We start from the raw sequence: 22166 nt of genomic DNA, 5'->3' as shown, positions 1-22166 counted from the left end.
ACTAAACACCACTTTAACAGATAAATGATATGAAGTTTCAAGTTTCATTTGACTCAGTATGACTTTATCCAATACATGGAAACCTACATTTAAGCCATACATTCCTGTCATTGACGCACTTTTGTCTTAGGTTGCTGCAGACAACATGGTTGCCTGAGATAAGACTGGCTCCCTGTGTGATTCAGGCCATAAATACTTGGGTGTATAGCATATGGTGATGACACGACTGAGAACTGAAGAATGTAGACTTGGACTATGGTTTTCCTGATGGTGCACTTTTCGGGATCCTTTAACTGTGAAGTGCTCCCTGTTGGTAGGCTTTAGCTTCTCCCAGACTGCTGGAATTCTCAGTCCCCATCAGCTGAGGGTTGTGAAAAGGCAAAAACAGACTCTATGGTAATAACCAGTACAACTTACAACTTCCAGTCAGCAGTTACATATAGTCAAATTTATATTTCTTTTCACTTATTTTTCCCTTATTTTATCTATGTTCATGAAAAAATTGCATATAATGTCATTACTCACCTTTAAAATATGAGATCGAGGGTCTATAATTCTGGATATTTAGCTGGCTGTGGAACCCTTTTCGTTCTTTTTGTTTTTAACAGCTATATTAAGGTACAAATTTATATACCATAAAATTCACCCCTTTTAAGTGTATGAGTCAATGACTTTTAGTATATTTACAGAGTTGTGGAATTATCACCACTGATAGTACATTTTCATCACCCTAAAAATAAACCTGGTGCCCATTTGAAATCACTCCCCATTCTTCCCCCAATCCCTGGCAACCACTAATCTATTTTCCGTCTCTATAGATTTGACTTTTCTGGACATTTCATGTAAATGAAATCATACCATGTGTGGTCTTCAGTGTCTGGTTTCTTTCACTTAGCATAATGTTTTCAGGGTTCATCCATGTTGTAGCATGTATCAGTACTTGATTCCTTTTTATTGCCAAATAATATTCTATTTTGTAGATATATCACATTTTGTTTATCCAGTCGCCAGTTGGACATTTGGGTTATTTCCACTTTCTGGCTCTTGTTAATAACACTGCTATGAACATTAGCACACAGATTTTTCCCTTTTTTAATTTTTAAGAATAAAATTAGACATTTTAAAGTGAACAGCTCAGTAGCATGTAGTCCATTCATAGTGTTAGTGTTCAGGTTTTATGTGGACATGTCTTCAGTTCTCTTGGTTATATACCTTAGAGTGGAATTACTAGGATCTGTAGTAACTCTGCTTAACATTTTGAGGAATTGCCAATCTCTTTTTCAAAGTGGCTGCACCATTTTACAGTCCCACCAGCAATGTATGAGGGTTCCAGTTTTTTCAAACCCTTGCCAATACTTGTTAGGCATTGTCTGTCTTTCTTATTTTAGTGGGTGTGAAGTCATATCTCATTGTGGTTTTAATTTGCATTTCCCTAATGACCAATGATATTGAGCACCTATAATTCTTTTGTAATCCTCTAATTGCCATTTAGATTTCTTTTTAATCTACGGAAAGAAACAGGATATTTGTGAATTGTGACCAAACATATTTCAATCCAGTTTATAATGCAGGGTATTTCATTGGATTGAGTCTAGTTACTGGAAGGATTTCAGAGTGCTCTTGTGATCAGCTCCTTAAATGCTGCCATCTTAAATGTTTCTTTGATTGGTCAATCCTGTAACATTTCTTACCAGAACAGAACTATTGGCCAGGGGAAAAAAGTGCTGTAAGTAGGCATCTGGAGGTAGAAGAAAGAAGCAAGATCCTTTTGGTCAATCAAAAGGCATGATTTCAAGTACAGACTCTGCCATTTAAGTAGTTTCAATTTTCTCCTCTTTAAATTGTAACAATATTTAACTCTCAGGATTGTTATAAGGATCATAGATATGATATATAGAAAAAGGTACATTTACAAAATGTAAAGTACTAGTCATACATCTAATAGACGGTTTTGTGACCAAAATTATTAGTAATAATCTCTTTCCTGATAAGTAAGACTTAATAACAAGCATAAATTCCAGATAGTAGTATCACTCTTTCACTTCAGAGGTTACAGTGATTGGTAAATATGGCTTTGCAGTCCATATAGTCTCTTTTGAAACCACCTATCCATTGTAGCTCAGAAGCAGCCAGAGACAATACAGAAGTGAATGGGTATGACCGTATTCCAGTAAAACAGGATTTATAAAAACTGGTGGAGGGGCCAGCCCAGTGGCACAGCAGTTAAGTTCACATGTTCTGCTTCTCGGCAGCCTGGGGTTTGCCGGTTTGGATCCTGGGTGCGGACATGGCACCACTTGGCAAAAGCTATGCTGTGGTAGGTGTCCCACGTATAAAGTAGAGCAAGATGGGCATGGATGTTAGCTCAGGGGCAGTCTTCCTCAGCAAAAAATGGAGGATTGGCAGTAGTTAGCTCAGGGCTAATCTTCCTTTAAAAAAAAAAAAAAAACTGGTGGAAGAGCCGGCCCGGTGGAGTGGTGGTTAAGTTCACACGCTCCACTTCAGTGACCCAGGATTCGCAGGTTTAGATCCTGAGCATGGACCTGTACACTGCTCATCAAGCGATGCTGTGGTGGCGTCCCACGTACAAAGTAGAGGAAGATTGGCATGGATGTTAGCTCAGGGTCAATCTTCCTCACCAAAAACAAATGAACAAAAAAACTGATAGAAGGCTGAATTTGGCCTTGGACCATTGTTTACCAGCTCCTTCTCCACAGTGAAAAGCACCATTGCCTTTATTTACCAGTATCCTTTTATTATAACCAAACTTGGCCACGTGGATGATCAGATAAGAACAGTAGTAATTCATTTGAGACTCTTGGATATCTACCAGTGGATTGCTGATGATATATCTGTAAATAATTTACCTTAAAGAAATTTATTGGTTGGGGCTGGCCCAGTGGCACAGTGGTTAAGTGCCCACGTTCCACTTTGGTGACCCAGGGTTCACCTGTTCAGATCCCGGGTACAGACATGGCACCGCTTGGCAAGCCATGCTGTGGTAGGCGTCCCACATATAAAGTAGAGGAAGATGGGCATGGATGTTAGCTCAGGGCCAGTCTTCCTCAGCAAAAAGAGGAGGATTAGCAGCAGATGTTAGCTCAGGGCTAATCTTCCTCAAAAAAAAGAAAAGAAAAGAAACTTATTGGGTAAGTCCTAGGGTTAGTTTTTGCCATGATCTTAAGATCCTGAGCCATAGCTAAGATCCTTTAGATGAGATTGCTCTTCCTGCTTTTCCTTTTTTCTTGAAATATTCAAAAATACTGAGCAAGCTTTCTACAGGCTGGTAAGCAGTGTTATAAATTTAAGTTCTAACAAATATTTAAGGAAGGACTTCATCACCATTTATCTCTGACAAGAAGAGATCCCTTCTTGCCTAAGCAATAGTTCCAGATACTGAAGAGACACTTTTTCTAGTTATCTGAACCTAAAGTTCTCACCATCGGCTCAGAATTTCACTATGGATTATTTTTGGCTCCATCCTGCCTGGCAGTGGGATCCTACCTGTCACCTTTGTTGAGCTGAGTTTATCTAAACTGAAACTCTTTCCTCTCATACTTCATAGGAACAAAGGTTCAAGCCCACCAAGCAGAAGAAATCAGTAGAGCAAGTCCATGGTACAAGTAAAGTTAATACTCCAAATCCTAGAGTCTAGCTCTATATTTCAGGCTTTTATTTCCTGTGTATTTACTTCAACCTCACTTGGACTCTCAGTGCTGCTTCGTGGTCCATTTACTGGACTATTTAATTGAAGTTCATTTACCAAAGTCTATTCTTACTCAGCTCCTTTTCTCATTTCTTTTTCCTCTAACTCTTAACCAACTCAACTCACTCATCAAACAGCCTGACTTGTGAGTCACTGAAAAAATCAAAGCCATTGACTGTGACTTCCCTTAACTACTCTTCTCTCACCTATAAATCACTCTCTATTATCATCAGTTCTTACATCTCTTTTTCTTACCTCAGAGGAAGAGCTGTCCCTATTCCTTTTTTTACAATTTTATTATGAAATATTTCGACCAAGTAGGAAAACACAGATAACTAAAGAATTAAATATTGTCTACCAGATTTAACAGATGTTAAAGAGTTTTTGAAGTTTGCTTCGAATCTTTTTCTGTTTTTTAAGAAATGAAAATGTAACACATACAGTAGAAACGCCCTTTGCATCCCTCTCTTGCCCAGTTTCTCTCCCTTCTTGAGATAATTTCTACCCTAAAGTAAGCATGTGTTCTTCTCATCCAGATTTTTTACTTTTCCAACATAGGTCTGTATTCATAAACAATATACAGAATTATTTTATGTTTTTTAAACGACGCAAATAGTATCATACTCTTCATATAATTATATAACTGTTTTCACTCAACTTTGCATATTTGAGATTTATCTATAGCTCTGGATCAGTGGTTTTCAACTTTGGCTATATATTGGATTCTCCTGAGGAGCTTTAGAAAACACACACACATATTTCTGAGCCTTACTCCCAGAGATTATCATTCATTGTTCTGGAGTAGAACCCAAGCTTTTTTTTTTTTAACTAATAGACTTTATTTCTTAGAGAAATTTTAGGTTTATAGAAAATACAGAGAGTTTCCATGTACTCACTCCTCCCACCACAGTTTCCCCTATTATCAACGTCTTGCGCTGGTGTGGTAAATTTGCTGTAATTGATGAACCTATATTGATACATTGTTATTAACTGAAGTCCATAGTTTACATTAGGGTTCATTGTGTTGGACAGTTCTGTGAATTTTGCCAAATGCATAGTGTCCTATATCCACCAGTACAGTATCATACAGAATAGTTTCACTGCCCAAAAATACCGAATCTATCGAAAGTATTCCTCACTGGGGCCAGCCCAGGGGTGCAGCAGTTAAGTTTGCACGTTCCACTTCAGCGGCCCAGCATTCATCCAGTTCAGATCCCAGGTGCAGACCTATGCACTGCTTGTCAAGGCATGCTGTGGCAGGCATCCCCCATATAAAGTAGAGGAAGATGGGCACAGATGTTAGCTCAGGGCCAGTCTTCCTCAGCAAAAAGAGGAGGATTGGCTGCAGATGTTAGCTCAGGGTTAATCTTCCCAAAAAAAAAAAGTGCTCCTAGCTAACTCTTCAGAATTGGCGAACACACCCTGGGGGAAAGCAGCTCTATAAACTGCTCTCCTGGGCCCCATCCTATCCCAGATCCTGGCCCAGTAATTCTTTTCCAACTTGTTAGTCCTCCCATGTCTTCGGGGAGGATGTTTTTTAAATTTTGTTCAGCTTTTCCTAGTTGTCCTTAGCAGGAATGTTTGTCCAAACTAGATCCACTATTACCAGAAATGGAAGTCCTCCCAAGTCTCCTTGAGCAAAAATTATGGCTCGACATTCTGGGAACATCCAGCCTTTCTCTATAAGCATCTTAGGCTTTCTCATCTAAGATTACTTTGGTACCCCTGAATGACTGAAACTGTCCTGGGTATCACCCAGGAAAAAGAGGCAATTTACATTCAAGAAAACTAAATCTAAACTTGTAGGGCCTGAGCAGAGGAATGAGTTGCTACATCTTTCAGAGAAGCTAAATACATCATTTTTGAATTCCCTGTGATGCCAGAGACTTTGAGCAAAAGGAGAATTGCCATGTGACTTTAATAAAGACTGATCCTGCATTATTCTTCTGTAAGATATAATATTCATAATAATTCTTGGGATTAAGTGAACATATCCAAGAAATCCCACTTAAGTCAATGCTTAAGAGAAAGTTGACTATTGCAGGTCATAGTAATAGTTGTACTTTAAATTTCGTAGTTGAAAAAGAAGCAAATAATGCTTAGTTGAAATCATAAGAGTAAAGCCATAGGAGTAGATCAGATTGTCTGGGATAAAAAAGGACAGTTTTGGGGGCCAGTCCAGTGGCATAGTGGTTAAGTTCATATGCTCTGCTTCGGTGGCCCAGGGTTCACAGGTTCAGATCCCAGGTGCAGAGCTATGCACCACTTATCAAGCCGTGCAGTGGTGGCATCCCACATACGAAATAGAGGAAGATTGGCACAGATGTTAGCCCAGGGACAATCTTCCTCACCAAAAAAAAGGGGGGACAATTTCAGAGAAGAGGCCCAAGGATGGAGAATGGTTTGGATTAAAAAGTAAAGGGAGAGGGGCTGGCCCCGTGGCCCAGTGGTTAAGTTCGCGTGCTCCGCTGCAGGCGGCCCAGTGTTTCGTTAGTTCGAATCCTGGGCGCGGACATGGCACTGTTCATCAGACCACGCTGAGGCAGCGTCCCACATGCCACAACTAGAAGAACCCACAATGAAGAATACACAACTATGTACCGGGGGGCTTTGGGGAGAAAAAGGAAAAAATAAAAAATCTTATAAAAAAAAAAAAAAGTAAAGGGAGAAGCCAGGAATCAGCTGCTTTGCCTATTCTAGTTGCTACTTTTCCAGCTAAGAATTCAGAATTGACGTCCCAACTCAGGTACATCTGCTTTTTTTAACTTGGTATAATGAAAAGAACATGAACTTTAGAGTAAAAAAAGACTTGGCTTCTAATTCCAGCTCTATTTTTTTTCTTTAAATGAGTTTATTTATTTACTTTTTGGTGGGGAAGAGTGCCCCTGAGCTAACATCTGTTGCCAATCTTCCTCTTTTTGCTTGAGGAAGATTGTCCCTGAGCTAACATCTGTGCCAATCTTCCTCCATTTTGTATGTGGAACGCCACCACAGCATGGCTTGATGAGCAGTATGTAAGTCTGCACTCAGCATCTGAACTTGTGAACCCTGGGCTGCAGAAGTGGAGCATGCAAACTTAACCACTACTCCACCAGGCCAGCTCCCTCCAGCTCTACTTTTTAATAGCTGTGTGACTTAGGAAAAATTACTTAACCCTCTCTAGTTGGTTCCTGCTATATAAAAATAGTGATAAATTCTACTGCATAGTACTGTCATGGAGATTAGATTAAATTAAAGGAGTGAACATATGAAAAGGCCCCAGTACAGAATCTGACACACAGAGGATACTGAATAAATGTTAGATTTCCTTCCTTTTTTTCCTTCAATCATAATATATAAAGCATGTCTTCCATTGCTGAAAGTTCTCTATTGGACTATGGATATTAGTTTCTTTCTAGTGTTTTTTCTGTCTAAGTGGTTAATATAGTTTTTCATTGCTCAAATGGTCTTGATGAGGCCCACACATAATCTAAATTAGGAGACTGAGGCCCAAATGGGGAGTTGGAGATAAGTTTCCTGGTTTTCCAGGATCTACGGTGGAGGTGAGCTCTAGAACCTAACTTGTCTAGACTCCAACCCTGAGGGAGTAGCACCTGGAATTCTTCCAAAAAGAACTGGAAATATTCAATCTCATGTGTCAGAATAAACAATCATAACTGTTTAACAATGAATTTACTTCAGTTTTTGTATTTGTTTGCATATGAGTTGATTAGCCAAATGAGAGAGTTTATGATCCATGTCCCTGTTATTAGCACAAAGGAAAAGAAGTTCTGAAGTAACAATGAGCAATCAGAAAATGTGGTATGTTATTCTGATTCTTATCGGTGCACCCAGCTCTTGATGCCTAGATGGATACTCTAACAGACAGTCACAGCAGAGCTCAGCCTCCTTAAGGCCAGAGAAAATAAGGATAATGTAGAAGTGTAGTAGCCATTTTCAATCATAGAGCAGGATAAAAGTAGGAATAATCTCCTTGGACTGTAAGGGACTAAAACCAGATTTTGTTTCAACCTCCCAGCATGGGATTGTGTTCTGGTAACCCAGAGATCTGCTGCATCAGGACTTGGCCCAGTCTTTTTGGCTCACCTCGTGTCCATCATTTATAAGTGGGATAGGAAGGAACGAGAGGAAGAGTAGACATAATTAGCATCATGCTTCCTCATTTTGTCAAGTTTGCATGTTGTCAAGGATTGCATGTTGGGAATGTTTAGACACAGGCAGCCACACTGACAAAGCCATGTCAAAATGGCACAAAATACAAAAGCATCCACTTCTAGAGATATATCCTATGGGTATACTTGCACAAGTGTAAAAAGGTATATGTACAAGGATAACTATGGAAACGTAGTTATAATAATGAGAAAAAACAACAGAACTACCTAAATAGCCAACTCTGGGGACCTGACTTAATTAAATTCTGATTTGGAGGCATCCACATAATGGACTACTACATCTCTCTTGAAATAGAATGAGACAAAAATATGTGTACAAGTATGGAATATGTCCACAATATTTTGTCTAAAAAATTAATAGAAGAATATCTACTTTTCCTTTACATTCATAAAGTGTTTTTAAACCAATTATAGTATATGAACCTTATGTGGATCCCAATTCAAACCAAAAAAATTATTTCTTTTTTTGATAAAATCAAGGAAATTCGAACACTGTCTAGGTATTTGATATTATAGAATCCTTGTTAATTATATGTATGATAATGATGTTGGACTGTGTTTTTAAACCAGTCATTATCTTTTAGAGATGCTTACTGAAATAGTTACATGTTATCTGATAAAATGTCTGGGATTTGCTTCAAAATAATCCAGTCATGGGGGAAGAAGACTGTGGGCAGGAGTGTAATAAAACAAGGTTGGCCATGTTGCTGGTTTGGACGAAAGGATGTATTCTAGGCAAGAATGACCTTCATTTCAGGGAACAAGACAAACAGAAGTAACTTAAGTTTTTAAAAAGAATACCTCCCCAGATCCGCTTATTATGTCCCAGATTTCATTGTTAAATCTTCCTGCCCTCAGGATTTCCTGCTTTAACTCACTTGACCCAAATATAGGCAGAATAGTATGAGGATTGCCAGAGAGTCTTGCCCTAACAGCAGGAAATTTAAAAAACAAATTATTCTAACTTCCTTTTAGAGAAGCCCAAGTGAAAGGGGCAAACGTTAGTAGATGCAGTGGGACCTCTTCCAGTCATACTGGAGAAAATTTGTTGCTGATCGTGATCAAACCTATGGTGGTGTTTTCCTGAGGATGAACAGACTTGAGATCATTTTAGGGATGTTAGTCAGGGTGAGAAATGCCAGCTGCTATAACAAACCTGCAAAATCTCAATGACTTAATAAAGGTTTATTTCTCACTTACTTTGCAATCCAATACAGATCATTGGGCAGGCTTGCTCCATGTAGTAGTTCTGAAATCGCCTAGGGCCTCAGAATCCTCCACTGGATCCTCTGCATCTGGCCTGCCATCAAGAGAAACAATAGGAAGTGTGGAGAAATGCACAGGGGGTTTGGGGCCAAGCCTGGACATGACGTATGACTTCTGCCCAAAATTTAGTCACATGGCCCACTTAACTGTAAAGGAGGGTAGGAAATACAATTTTCCCAAATGCCCAGGAAGAAAATGAGATGGAGATCAATGATCACATTGCTTTATCTCTATCACAGTGTATATTTTAGTAACTTGAATTCAAGAGATTGATTCAAGAAGGCTAATTGAAACGATGTGGGAGGAAAATTACATCCAGATAAAGCATAAAAGAGAGATATTAAGTAGATTTGTTGCCAGAAACTACTGAGATAGAGACAATTTAAGTTAACTTGTTCCTACAGGACTAATCTTTGTCCCTATTTTTGGATTGGTTTTGCTGGGCATGGATGTTGTTAGGGCAAGACACCACTCTCATTTGTTAGTACCATAAACCTGGAGGTCACTAACTTACTACTGATGGTACTTTTTAGCTGGGCTAATAATTGACATGTTTATATTTCTTTTTCAGGGTTTGAGTAAAAAAGTTGGTGTATCATCCTCAATCCTCCAAGGTCTCTGGATCTCCTATAGCACAGAAGGTCTTTCCATGGCGTTGGCATCTTTACGAAATCTCTACACTCCAAATATAAAGGTAAATGCATATAAATTACAGACAGATTAAAGAATTAACTGAAAAATAAAATTAGAAGGACATTTAAGTGGCTATTTAATTGATTTTTTCTTACCTTAGACTGTCTCCTATTAGTTAGCCTTTTATTGATAATTTAATGTATTTTGTTACAATTTATTCTGTGAATTGAAGACCAAACCTACTGACCTTCTGTAAGCTGACTCTCGTTTATAGGGTCAGTCCTGTTGCGTCCTGAGTACATGGACCTCAGATAGCCTTGTTTTGGTCCGAGCTTTTCTGACTATCAGGCCAGCGTTCAGCATTACAGTAGGGCTGGCTTTTGTTACAGTTTCTGAGCAGTTTATATAAGGGAGACATTGTACATTCCTTTCCAAAGGCAAAGTACTGAAAAAGGAACAAATAAAGATTATAAAATAAAGCAGTTACTAAATGTTCCTAGATACTATTGTGGGGTCCTTAATAAAGGTACTTAATAAAGGCTGATTAATAGGATGTGACTGATATTTGTCTGAATATTACTTCTATTTATTTACTTATTTCTAGGTCAGCCGACTGCTGATTTTGGGAGGTGCCAACATTAATTACCGGACAGAGGTTTTAAATAATGCTCCAATTCTATGTGTACAGTCTCATCTTGGTTACACAGAAATGGTGGCCCTGCTGTTGGAGTTTGGGGCCAATGTGGACGCATCTTCTGAAAGCGGTCTGACTCCTCTGGGCTATGCCGCAGCGGCAGGCTACCTGAGCATCGTTGTGCTGTTGTGCAAGAAACGAGCCAAGGTAGTGGCTGCCTGACTGCCGGTTTTTTCTTCCCTTTTTCTTTCTTCTGCTGTAGTCTTCCTTATCTGCTGTGTCACCCCACGAGTCTAGGTATTATGGAACAGATCAAAGGGAGTGCTAGCTCTGCATACATCCCAGTGTTTGCCCACTTGCCATTGCCAGTTCCACGCTGCATCTGGACACAGTCCTAAACCTTTGACAGGCACTTAGGAAGCTTCATTTATCAGAAGCCACGAGAAGTCCCTACCTAACAACCAAGAAATCCTCTTCTGAGCTCAGAGTGAGGAAGGAGAAGTGGAGGAATAGGGAGACTGTAGTGGGAAGTCTGAACTGAATGGTGTCTGCAGACACTAAGCCTTTCATGTGTAGAGAAGAAAGGTTAGCCATGGAGACAAGAACAGAGCCCAGACTCCCTCATCCTATCCTTGAAGACTCCACCACAGAGGTTGGGGAGAAGATGATTCTCCTTATTTATACTCAGACTGACCAGAGGCAATCAGAAGTGTTTCTGTTAGTATATTTTAAATCTCTGAAAACATTTCTAAAAACTGTGTTTGCTTTATAGTATCTCAAGAGCCACTGATATAAAAGAACTCAATTTCAAAATATTGGTGAAAAGAAAAATGCTGGTTTCGGGCCGGCCCCGTGGCACAGTGGTTAAGTTCACACATTCCACTTCTCGGCAGCCTGGGGTTCGCTGGTTCAGATCCCAAGTGTGGATGTGGCACCACTTGGCACGCCATGCTGTGGTAGGCATCCCACGTATAAAGTAGAGGAAGATGGACATGGATGTTAGCTCAGGGCCAGGCTTCCTCAGCAAAAAGAGGAGGACTGGCAGTAGTTAGCTCAAGGTTAATCTTCCTCAAAAAAAAAAAAAAATGCTGGTCTCAAAAATATAGACCTCTGGGAAAAATTGTAGTTTCCTGGTATTTTGTTTCAGTCCTGAAAACAAACTGAGGATTTTGGTGGTTTTGCAGTAAAATATCAGTAAAATGTATGACCTCGCTCTGAGGTGTTTGATGTTTTTACCAGTGAGGAAAGTAGGACTCCTGAGATTTTTTTTGGAAACTGGAGCTGAAACTCTCAGTGAAATCCCAAAGCCTTAAATGTTTACTTTGACACAATCATGGTCCACCTATAATGTCCCAGTCGTTTGAATGAACACCTCTAGAAACAGAATGACAACTGGACCTTATTACTGTTGCTGTAAATTCATATTCTAATTTCCACCGGTCTTTTCTGCTGCTCAGTTATCATTTTATTCATTTGTCATTTTCCCCAGAGCAGCTATGTAAATCATTTGTACTCTTCTCAAGAACCTATCAATCCTGTTTTGCTCTCCTACTTTACTGAGATTGAGTTCATCTCAATGTACCTTTATGTCAGAATTCTCTTAATCTTTTCCTACACTCGTCTTTACTTCTGCCTCAAAGAAGGAAGTGTTTACCTTCCTTTCCACAGTAATTGCCTCCACTTATATTTTTATCTCAGTTATGTTGCTCATTCTCTCGCTTTTCATTTCATTCTTTTCCTAAATTCACACTACCTTTTTTCTCAATTTCTACAAACCTGTGAATCTCTTCTGACCTGAAAGAGAAACTTCCCTCTCTGCCTGCTAACCAGAAGCTGTCATCCATCCCCTCTCTTCCCTTCAGAGTCCACCAGATCTGTCCTAAGAGTCATCTCTGCTTCCTTACCTTGCTTCCTTACTCCTCCCTAACCACTTGTAGTCTGGTTCCCATGAGAGAAAGAGGAGGCAAGTCATTAAAATCATAAACTTTGGAATCAAACTAAACTTTTTCAAAGCCCACACTCACACTTACTCTTTATAAGGGCTTGCACAAATCAATTAACCTCTCTGTCTCACTTTTTTCCATCTGTAAAAAGGATTATTAGGGTCAGTGTGAGAATTAACAGTGATAAAGCTTTTTTATTTATTTATTTTGTTTTTGGTGAAGAAGATTTGCTCTGAGCTAGCATCTGTGGCCAGTCTTCCTCTTTTTTTGCTTGAGGGAGATTCTCTCTGAGCTAGCATTTTTTGCCAATATTCGTCTTTTTTTACTTGAGGAAGATGGTTGCTGGGCTAACATCTGTGCCAGTCTTCCTCTGTTTTATGTGGAATGCTCCACAGCATGGCTTGACAAGCAGTGCTAGGTCCATGCCCAGGCTGCGAACCTGTGAACCTGGGCTGCCGAAGCAGAGCACGCTGGACTTAATCACTATGCCACAGGGCCAGCCCCCAATAAAGCCTTTTTTAAAAGGCTTTGTAATTAAGAATTATGTTTTAGGGAGATGTTTGAAACTAGGCAGATATCTTGTTTCTCATGTTTTTGTCCACTAATTTTAGGATTCATCAATGATTCCTGCTGCAATAATTATTGTTATGGTGTTTGCCTAATGGTGATACCTATTTCTCTCATTCTTTCAACATTTATTAATTATATTCCTAATGTAAGGAAGAGCTGTCCCTTCTCCTCCATGTATTTATTTATTCAATTATTTATTTATAACACCATTTATTTATGGATTCCTAGATATTTATTTTATACTACGATCTATAACCCATTGCAATTATTATTTATTTCGTTGCTCACATTGTCCCAGATTTGGCCACTGGGAGCTCCATCAAGTTGATTCCTGTGTCCTTTCAACTTCCTCTCATTATTTTATGAGCACTTCTCTACTGTCTGGCACTGAAAGATGTTCCAGACTCATCTTTTACTGTTACTCCCCCAGCCCTGGGATCCACCACTTCACCAAGGAGCCAAGATTCCTTTTATTCATCCCCTTAGTTTTTTTTTTCCCCCAGTAATTTTATTGAGATCATAATTGTTTATTTATAACGTTGTGTAATTTGGGGTGTACCTTATTATTTATCAATTTCAGAATAGACTTCTTTGTGCTTACCACCAGTAGTCTAATTTTTGTCCGTCACCATACATGTGTGCCCCTTTACCCCTTTCACCCACCTCCCAACCCCCATCCCCTCTGGTAACCACTAATCTGTTCTCTTTATCCATGTTTTTGTTATCTTCCACATATGAGTAAAATCATGCAATATTTCTCTTTCTCTGTCTGGCTTATTTCACTTAACATCATACCCTCAAGGTCCATCCATGTAGTTGCAAATGGGGCGATTTTGTCTTTTTTATGGCTGAGTAGTATTCCATTGTATATATTTATATACAACATCTTCTTTATTCATTCATCCATAGGAGGGCACATGGGTTGCTTCTACATCTTGGCTATTGTGAATAATGTTGCAGAGGACATAGAGGTGCATAAATCTCTTTGGATCATTGATTTCAAGTTCTTTGGATAAATAGCCAGTAGTAGGATAGCTGGATCATATGATATTTCTAGTTGTAATTTTTTGAGAACTCTCCATACTGTTTTCCATAGTGGCTGCACCAGTTTGCATTTCCATTAGCACTGTATGAGCCTTCCCTTTTCTCCACATCCTCTCCAACATTTGTTGTTTTTGGACTTGGTAATTATAGCCATTCTGACCAGTGTAAGGTGATATCTCATTGTAGTTTTGATTTGCATTTCCCCAATAATTAGTGATGTTGAACATCGTTTCATGTATCTGTTGTCCCTCTGTGTATCTCCTTTGGAATAATGTCTGTTCGTATCCTCTGCCCATCTTTTGTTTGGGTTGTGTTTTTGTTGTTGAGTTGTATGAGATCTTTATATATTTTGCAGATCAACCCTTTGTCAGATAAATGATTTGCAAATATTTTCTCCCAGTTGGTGGGTTGTCTTTTCATTTTGTTCATGGTTTCCTATGCTGTGAAGAAGCTTTTTAGTCTGGTGTAGTCCCATTTGTTAACTTTTTCTTTCATTTCCCTTGCCCAAGGAGACATGGTATTTGAAAAGATGCTGCTAAGTACCAGTGTCAAATAGTGTACTGCCTATGTTTTCTTCTAGGAGTTTCATGGTTTCAGGTCTTACATTCAAGTCTTTAATCCATTTTGAGTTAATTTTTGTGTATGATGCAAGATAATGGTCTACTTTTATTTTTTCCCATGTGGCTGTCCAGGTTTCCCCACACCATTTTTTTTTTTTTAAAAAAAGATTAGCCGTGAGCTAACATCTGCTGCCAATCCTCCTCTTTTTGCTGAGGAAGACTGGCCCTGAGCTAACATCCGTGCCTATATTCCTCTACTTTATATGTGGGATGTCTGCCACAGCATGGCTTGCTGAGCATTGCCATGTCCACACCAGGATCCAAACTGGCAAACCCCAGGCCACTAAAGCGGAATATGTGCACTTAACTGCTGTGCCACTGGGCCAGCCCCCCACACCATTTATTGAAGAGACTTTCCTTTCTCCATTGTATGTTCTTGGCTCCTTCATCGAAGATTAACTGTCCATAGATGTGTGGTTTTATTCCTGGGTTGCCGATCCTGTTCCATTGATCTGTGTGTCTGTTTTTGTGCCAATACCATGCTGTTTTGATTACTATGGCTTTGTAGTTTATTTTGAAGTCAGGGATTGTGATGCCTCCAGCGTTTTTGTGTTTTTTTCACTCAGGATTGCTTTGGCTATTTGGAGTCTTTTGTTGTTCCCTGTAAATTTTAGGATTCTTTGTTCTATTTCCATGAAGAATGTCATTGGGATTCTAATTGGGATTGCATTGAATCTGTAAATTGCTTTCGGTAGTATGGACAATTTAACTATATTTATTCTTCCTGCCCATGAGCATGGAATATCTTTCCACTTATTTATGTCTTCTTCAATTTCTTTCAATAATGTCTTATAGTTTTCAGTGTACAGGTCTTTCACCTCTTTGGTTAAGTTTATTTCTAAATATTTTATTCTTTTTGTTGCGATTATACATGGGATTTTATTCTTGATTTCTCTTTCTGCTAGTTTGTTGTTAGTGTGTAGAAATGCAACTGATTGTTTTTCATTGATTTTTGTACCCTGCAATTTTGCTGTAGTTGTTGATTATTTCTAATAGTTTTCCGATGGATTCTTTGGGGTTTTCTATATACAGAATCATGTCTTCTGCAAACAGCGAGAGTTTCACTTCTTCTTTTGCAATTTGGATTCCTTTTATTTCTTTTTCTTGCCTAATTGCTCTGGCCAAAACCTCCAGTACTGTGTTGAATAGGAGTGACGAGAGTGGGCACCCTTGTCTTGTTCCTGTTCTCAGAGGGATGACTTTCAGTTTTTCACCATTAAATATGATGTTGACTGTGGGTTTGTCATATATGGCTTTTATTATGTTGAGGTACTTTCCTTCTATACCCATTTTATTGAAAGTTTTTATCATAAATGGATATTAGTTCTTGTCAGATGCTTTCTCTGCATCTCTTGAGGTGATTGTGTGATTCTCATTCCTCATTTTGTTAATGTAGTGTATCACATTGATTGATTTGCGGATGTTGAACCATCCCTGCATCCCTGGTATAAATCCCACTTGATCATGGTGTGTGATCCTTTTAATGTATTGTTGTATTTGGTTTGCCAATATTTTGTTGAGGATTTTTGCATCTATGTTGATCAGCGATATTGGCCTGTAACTTTCCTTCTTAGTGTTGTCCTTGTCTGGCTTTGGTATCAGGGTAATGTTGGCCTTGTAGAATGAGTTAGGAAGTGTTCCCTCTTCTTCAATTTTTTGGAATATTTTGAGAAGGATAGGTATTAAATCTTTGTTTGGTAGAATTCTCCAGAGAAACCATCTTGTCCTGGACTTTTGTTTCTCAGGAGGTTTTTGATTACTCTTTCAATCTCTTTACCTGTGATTGGTCTATTCACATTCTCTATTTCTTCTTGATTCAGTTTTGGGAGGTTGTATGAGTCTGAGAATTTGTCTGTTTCTTCTAGGTTATCTGATTTGTGGGCATATAGTTTTTCATAGTATGCTTTTATAATCCTTTGTATTTCTGCAGTGTCTGTTGTAATTTCTTCTCTTTCATTTCTGATTTTACTTATTTGAGGCTTCTCTCTTTTTTTCTTGGTCAGTCTGGCTAAGGGTTTGTCAATTTTGTTTGTCTTCTAAAAGAACCAGCTCTTGTTTTCACTAATCCTTTCTACTGTTTATTTTTAGTCTCTGTTTCATTTATTTCTGCATTATTTCCCTCCTTCTGCTGACTTTGGGCTTTGTTCTTCTTATTCTAGTTCTCTTCGAAGCAGTTTAAGGTTACTTAGTTGAGATTTTTCTTGTTTGTTGAGGTGGACCTATACTGCTGTGAATTTCCCTCTAATTATCACTTTTGCTGCATCCCATAAGAGTTGGTATGTTGTATTTTCATTTTCATTTGTCTCTAGGTATTTTTAAATTTCCCCTTTGATTTCTTCATTGATCCAATGGTTGTTCAGTAGCATGTTGTTTAGTCTCCACATGTTTCTGACTTTCCCAGTTTTTTTCTTGTAGTTGATTTCTAGTTTCATAGCATTGTGGTCAGAAAAGATGGTTGAGATGATTTCAGTCTTCTTAAATTTATTGCAGGTTGCCTTGTTTCCCAAGATATGGTCTATCTTTGAGAGTGATCTATGTGCACTTGAGAAGAATGTGTATTCTGCTGTTTTTAGATGGAATGTTCTCTACATATCTATTAAGTCCATCTGATCAAGTGTTTCATTTAAATATACTTGTTGACTTTTTGTCTTGATGATCTGTCCATTGATGTAAGTGGGTTATTGAGGTCTCCTACTATTATTGTTTTGCTATTAATTTCTCCCTTTAGGTCTGTTAATAATTGTTTTATGTACTTTGGTGCCCCTCTGTTGGGTGCATAGATATTAAGAAGTGTTATGTCCTCTTTATGGTATGTCCCTTTTACCATTATATACTGCCCATCTTTGTCTCTCATTGTCTTTTGCAATTTGAAGTCTGCTTTGTCTAAGTAGGCAACACCTGCCTTCTTTTGTTTTCCATTATCTTGGAGTATTGTCTTCCATCCCTTCACCATGAGCCTATGTTTCTCTTTAGAGCTGAGATGTGTTTGCTGGAGGCAACATATTTTTTGGGCCTTATTTTTTAATCCATCCAGCTACTCTGTCTTTTTATTAGAGAATTCAATCCATTTACATTTAGAGTGATTATTGATATGAGGGCTTAATACTGCTATTTTATCTCTTGTTTTCTGGTTGGTTGGTTGTTATGTCTAATTATATATGGTTATTATGTTTCCGTTGTTTCTCTTCCTTTGTATTTCTGACTGCCATTTCATTTTCTTAGTTTTCTGAGAAGGTTTTCTCAGTTTTCTCTCTTTTTGTGAATTGTGGCTCTGCTCTGATTTTTTGTTTAGTGGTTACCATGAGGTTTGTATAAAAGATCTTCTAGATGAAATAGTCCATTTTCTCATAGCCTCTTATCTCCATCCCTATCTTCTTCCCCTTCTGAGTTATTGCTGTTGCAAATTTTTCTGTTTTTAGTGTTGTGAGTTTGTAACTAAGTTGAAGTGTTTATACTTACTTTTGATGCTCTCTTTCCCTTTATCTTTTAAGTTATAATTGAGTATTTGCCTCCGTGTTCTGATAGCTGCAGTTTTCTGATTTTGTCTATCTCTTTGCTCAAAGTTTTGTAGACCTTTGCCTTTTTGTTTCTAGTGGGAGGGCATCTTTAATTATTTCTTGTAGGCGAGGTCTAGTGCCAATGAACTCCCTCAGCTTCTGCTTATCTGGGAAAGCTTTTATTTCTCCATCATATCTGAAGGAAAGTTTCACTGAATAGAGTATTCTGGGCTAAAAGTTTTTGTCTTTCAATATTTTGACTATATCATCCATTCTCTCCTAGCCTGTAGGGTTTCTGCCAAGAAATCCACTGAAAGCCTAACAAGGTTTCCCTTGTAGGTTATTTTCTTCTGCCTTGCTGCCCTTAATATTTTTTCTTTGTCATTGATTTTTGCCAGTTTTACTATTATACGCCTAGCTTTGATGTAATTACACTTTCTATTAGCTTCATGTATTTGTCTGTGTTTTTGTTTGTTTGTTTGTTTTTCAAAGGAAGAACTTAATTTTGTGGGTGTGAAGATTTGCCCTGAGCTAGCTAATATCTGTTGCCAATCCTCCTCTTTTTTTTTTTTTTTTTTTTTTTTTGCTTGAGGAAAATTAGCCCTGAGCAACATCTGTGCCCATCTTCCTGTACTTTGTATGTGGGATGCCTCCACAGCATGGCTGATGAGTAGAGTAGGTCTGCATATGGGATATGAACCCATGAACCCCGGGCTGCCAAAGCAGAGTGTGCAGAACTTTGACAACTTGCCCATGGGGCCAGCCCCAGCTTCATATATTTGTAAATCTCTTTCCTTCCACAGGTTTGGGAAGTTCTCAACTATTATTTCTTTGAACAAGCTCTCTGCTTCTTTCTCCCTCTATTCTCCCTCTGGAATATCTGTAATCCTTACGTTGTTTTTCCTAATTGAGTCAAATATTTCTTGAAGAATTCCTTCTTTTCTTTTTTTTCTAAAGATTTTATTTTTCCCTTTTCTCCCAAAGCCCCCTGGTACGTAGTTGTGTATTTTTAGTTGTGGGTCCTTCTAGTTGTAGCATGTGGGATGCCACCTCAGCCTGGCCTGATGAGCAGTGCCATGTCCACGCCCAGGATTCAAACTGGTGAAACCCTGGGCCGCCGCAGCAGAGCACACGAACTTAACCACTCAGCCACAGGGCCGGCCCCTCCTTCATTTTTTAAAAATCTTAGTTCTGTCTCCACCTGTAGAATTTCTTTATTTTTATCCTCTAAATTACTAGTTCTTTCCTCCATAACATTAGCTCTATTTTTTAATAATTCTAAATTATTTTTTATTTCATTAATTGTGTTTTTCATATCCAGAATTTCTGCTTGATTTTTTTAATAGTTTCAGTCTCTTCAGTGAAGAGATTCATTTTATTCCTGAGCTCACTGAACTGCCTTTCTGTGTTCTTTTGTAAATCATTGAGTTTCTTTATGACAGCTATTTTGAATTCTCTGTCATTTAGATTGTAAATGTCTGTGCCTTCAGGATTGGTTTCTGGAGAATTGTCACTTTCCTTCTAGTCTGGTTTGTTGCTGCAGTTGCTCGTGGTGTTTGATGAACTGATCTTTTGTCAGGGCCTTTGTGGTAGTATTAGATCACAGATTCCACCTGCTACCACTAGAGGGAAGCAGAAGAGTTTCTGGTCCCACCCCGTCTGCTGGAAGCTGTGGGAGTATTATAGGTGCTTGCACCAGCCTGGGGAGCATTCAGGTGCTTGTGTGGACTGCTTGGTGGTGGGGAGCTTCCTCACCTGGAGGAGCTAGGGCCACTCCTTGGGTCTGCAGGGGCATGGTGGGCTCCCCCACCCCCCGCCCCACAGGGAAAGCCATCACCAGTGGACTAAGGGCTGCCACTGCCTCTTCCTACATTTGCCCTGGCGCATGTTCCCGCTTTTGGGGGGTTTGTGCCAGGCTCAAAAGCATCTGTGCAGATGCATGGGGCTACCAGAGGAGGGCAGGGAGTGCTCACCTATCTCCACCACTTCCCGGAGGGTCAGTCAATCCACCCTCAGATCTATAGCTGCATAGTCTCTCAGGTGTCCTGTTGTGCTGTATGGGCTTCCTCCATTGGTTAGTGAATGTCCATTTAGTTGCAGTTCAGAAGGGGGAGAGAGAAAAGGAACAGCTCACTCTGCCATGTTGCTAACATCACCTCATCCTCTTAGTTTTTGAAAATACAGTTCTGATCTTGAAAATTCTCAATGACTCTCCATTACCTACTGATTAAAATTTAGACCACTTAGTCTGGCATTCAAAAATATCTATGCTCTGGTCTCAAAAGACTCTCTCAACTTTGTAATTTAAACTTCCCCTTCATGTACCCCCGACCCTGACAAAAACTAGAATTAATCATTTCCTATCTCAGTCAGTTGAGATAGACCTTTTCTTAGTCCATTTGGGCTGCTATAACAAAATACCATAGACTGAATGGCTTATAAACACCATTTATTTCTCACAGTTCTGGAGGATAAGTCCCAAGATCATGACTCCAGCAGATTCGGTGTCTGGTGATAGCTTCCTGGTTCACAGACTGCACCTTCTCCCTTTGTCCTCACATGGTGGAAGGGAGCAAGCAAGGTCTCTGGAGCCTCTACATAAGGACACTAATCCTATTCATGAGGGCAGAGCCCTTATCACTTCCCAAAGGCTCCACCTCATAATACCATCATCTTGGAGGTTAGAATTCCAACATGTAATTTTGGGGGGACATAAACATTCACACTGTAGCAACTTTCCTTCTGAATCCATTCCTGATTCTAGCTGGGAATTCTCTGAAATTTTATTACACTTTTACTTTCTTTATGACATTTATTACATATTCCTTTTTGTTGGACAGATTTTTGTCATATTGGTCACATCTCCCCTACCTTCTTGGAAAATCTTTGAGAACAGAATCCGTATTTTACTATCTTATTCACCTTTTTATCCTATGTGGTACCTTGCACATAGCAGACATTCAGTAAACATTTGTTGTATGGATGGCTGGGTGGAAATAAAGCTGAAGAGAACAAGATACAGAACTCACATTTCAAGTACTCTAACTACCACTGGAAGGGAACCTGCCTACTTGCCAGAAAAACACTGCTCATCTATTGAGACTTGTAGCTAGGGACCTCATGGTTGGTTGATCTTAATTAGGCTCTTCTTTTGAACTAAACTTGTACCCAAGACTGCAGTTGTAAAAACTGCTGTTGAAACTTAGTCTAGCATTAAGCTCCGAGTACCTCTAGCCGTTTGGGCCAGATCTTTGAGATTCTGCCCTCCCATTGGAAGAAAGAAGTGGCCTCTGCCTAAGCTTCCTGGTCAAATGTGTGATTCATGATATGAGATATTTTGCTTCTTTGGAAAACCAAAGAATTGGAGCCTCAAAATGTTTTTCTTCCCTTTCATGATCTCAAAAGACAGTTTTTTGTGCCAACAGAGCCTGCAAGTCTTTCAAATCTTTGTCCGAAAAGAACTATTTGAGGACAAAGGAGAATTACCTCAGAAAAGCAAAGCTGGAGCTGGGAGTTTTGTTTTTTTGCTTATTTTGATATGAAAACAAAAGCCTGACCTTATGAAAAGAGGGGCATCTACCAGAGTTATAGCTCAATGATGATCTAGCCTGAGTAGGAGAATATCTTCTAAATTTTCTCAGAGATGGTTCAAGGAATGGGAAAGGATGAATTTTAGTAGTCCAGACATGTGCAATGGGCTGATGCGACTAGATTGGGAGTACAGCCACAAGTCTTTGTTCACACAGATTTCTCTGTCCCCTCCGCTTAGGTGGATCACTTAGATAAGAATGGGCAGTGTGCTTTGGTCCATGCTGCGCTCCGAGGTCATCTGGAAGTTGTCAAGTTTTTGATTCAGTGTGACTGGACAATGGCTGGTCAGCAGCAAGGAGTGTTTAAGAAGAGTCACGCCATCCAACAGGCCCTCATTGCTGCAGCCTCCATGGGTTACACCGAGGTAAGAAAGCAGGTGATAAGATTTGGGGGTCTTTTTTTCAAGCTATGTGTTGAAGGCCCTAGGAAACTGGGAGAAAAGGGTTGCATTATTGCAAAATTGCCAGCCTAATTAATATGAACTAGCTTT

General features: G+C 39.2%; 1 protein-coding gene across 16 annotated transcripts in view; it reads left to right on the top strand.

Annotated features, from left to right (window-relative positions):
* TANC2 (tetratricopeptide repeat, ankyrin repeat and coiled-coil containing 2) overlaps positions 1-22166 on the top strand; it is a 386637-nt gene that overhangs the window by 334416 nt on the left and 30055 nt on the right. For all 16 annotated transcript variants that reach the window (XM_070561684.1, XM_070561681.1, XM_070561680.1 and 13 more), the window contains 3 exons: positions 9716-9838; positions 10382-10618; positions 21855-22040. In XM_070561684.1, the coding sequence (XP_070417785.1) occupies positions 9716-9838; positions 10382-10618; positions 21855-22040 (546 nt within the window). The remainder of the gene's footprint in view (positions 1-9715; positions 9839-10381; positions 10619-21854; positions 22041-22166) is intronic.

Source organism: Equus przewalskii, chromosome 10, assembly GCF_037783145.1.
Source record: "Equus przewalskii isolate Varuska chromosome 10, EquPr2, whole genome shotgun sequence".
Classification (NCBI taxonomy): Eukaryota; Metazoa; Chordata; class Mammalia; order Perissodactyla; family Equidae; genus Equus; species Equus przewalskii.
The sequence above is the reverse complement of the archived record's forward strand: the minus strand, read 5'-3'. Positions and strand labels throughout refer to the sequence as shown.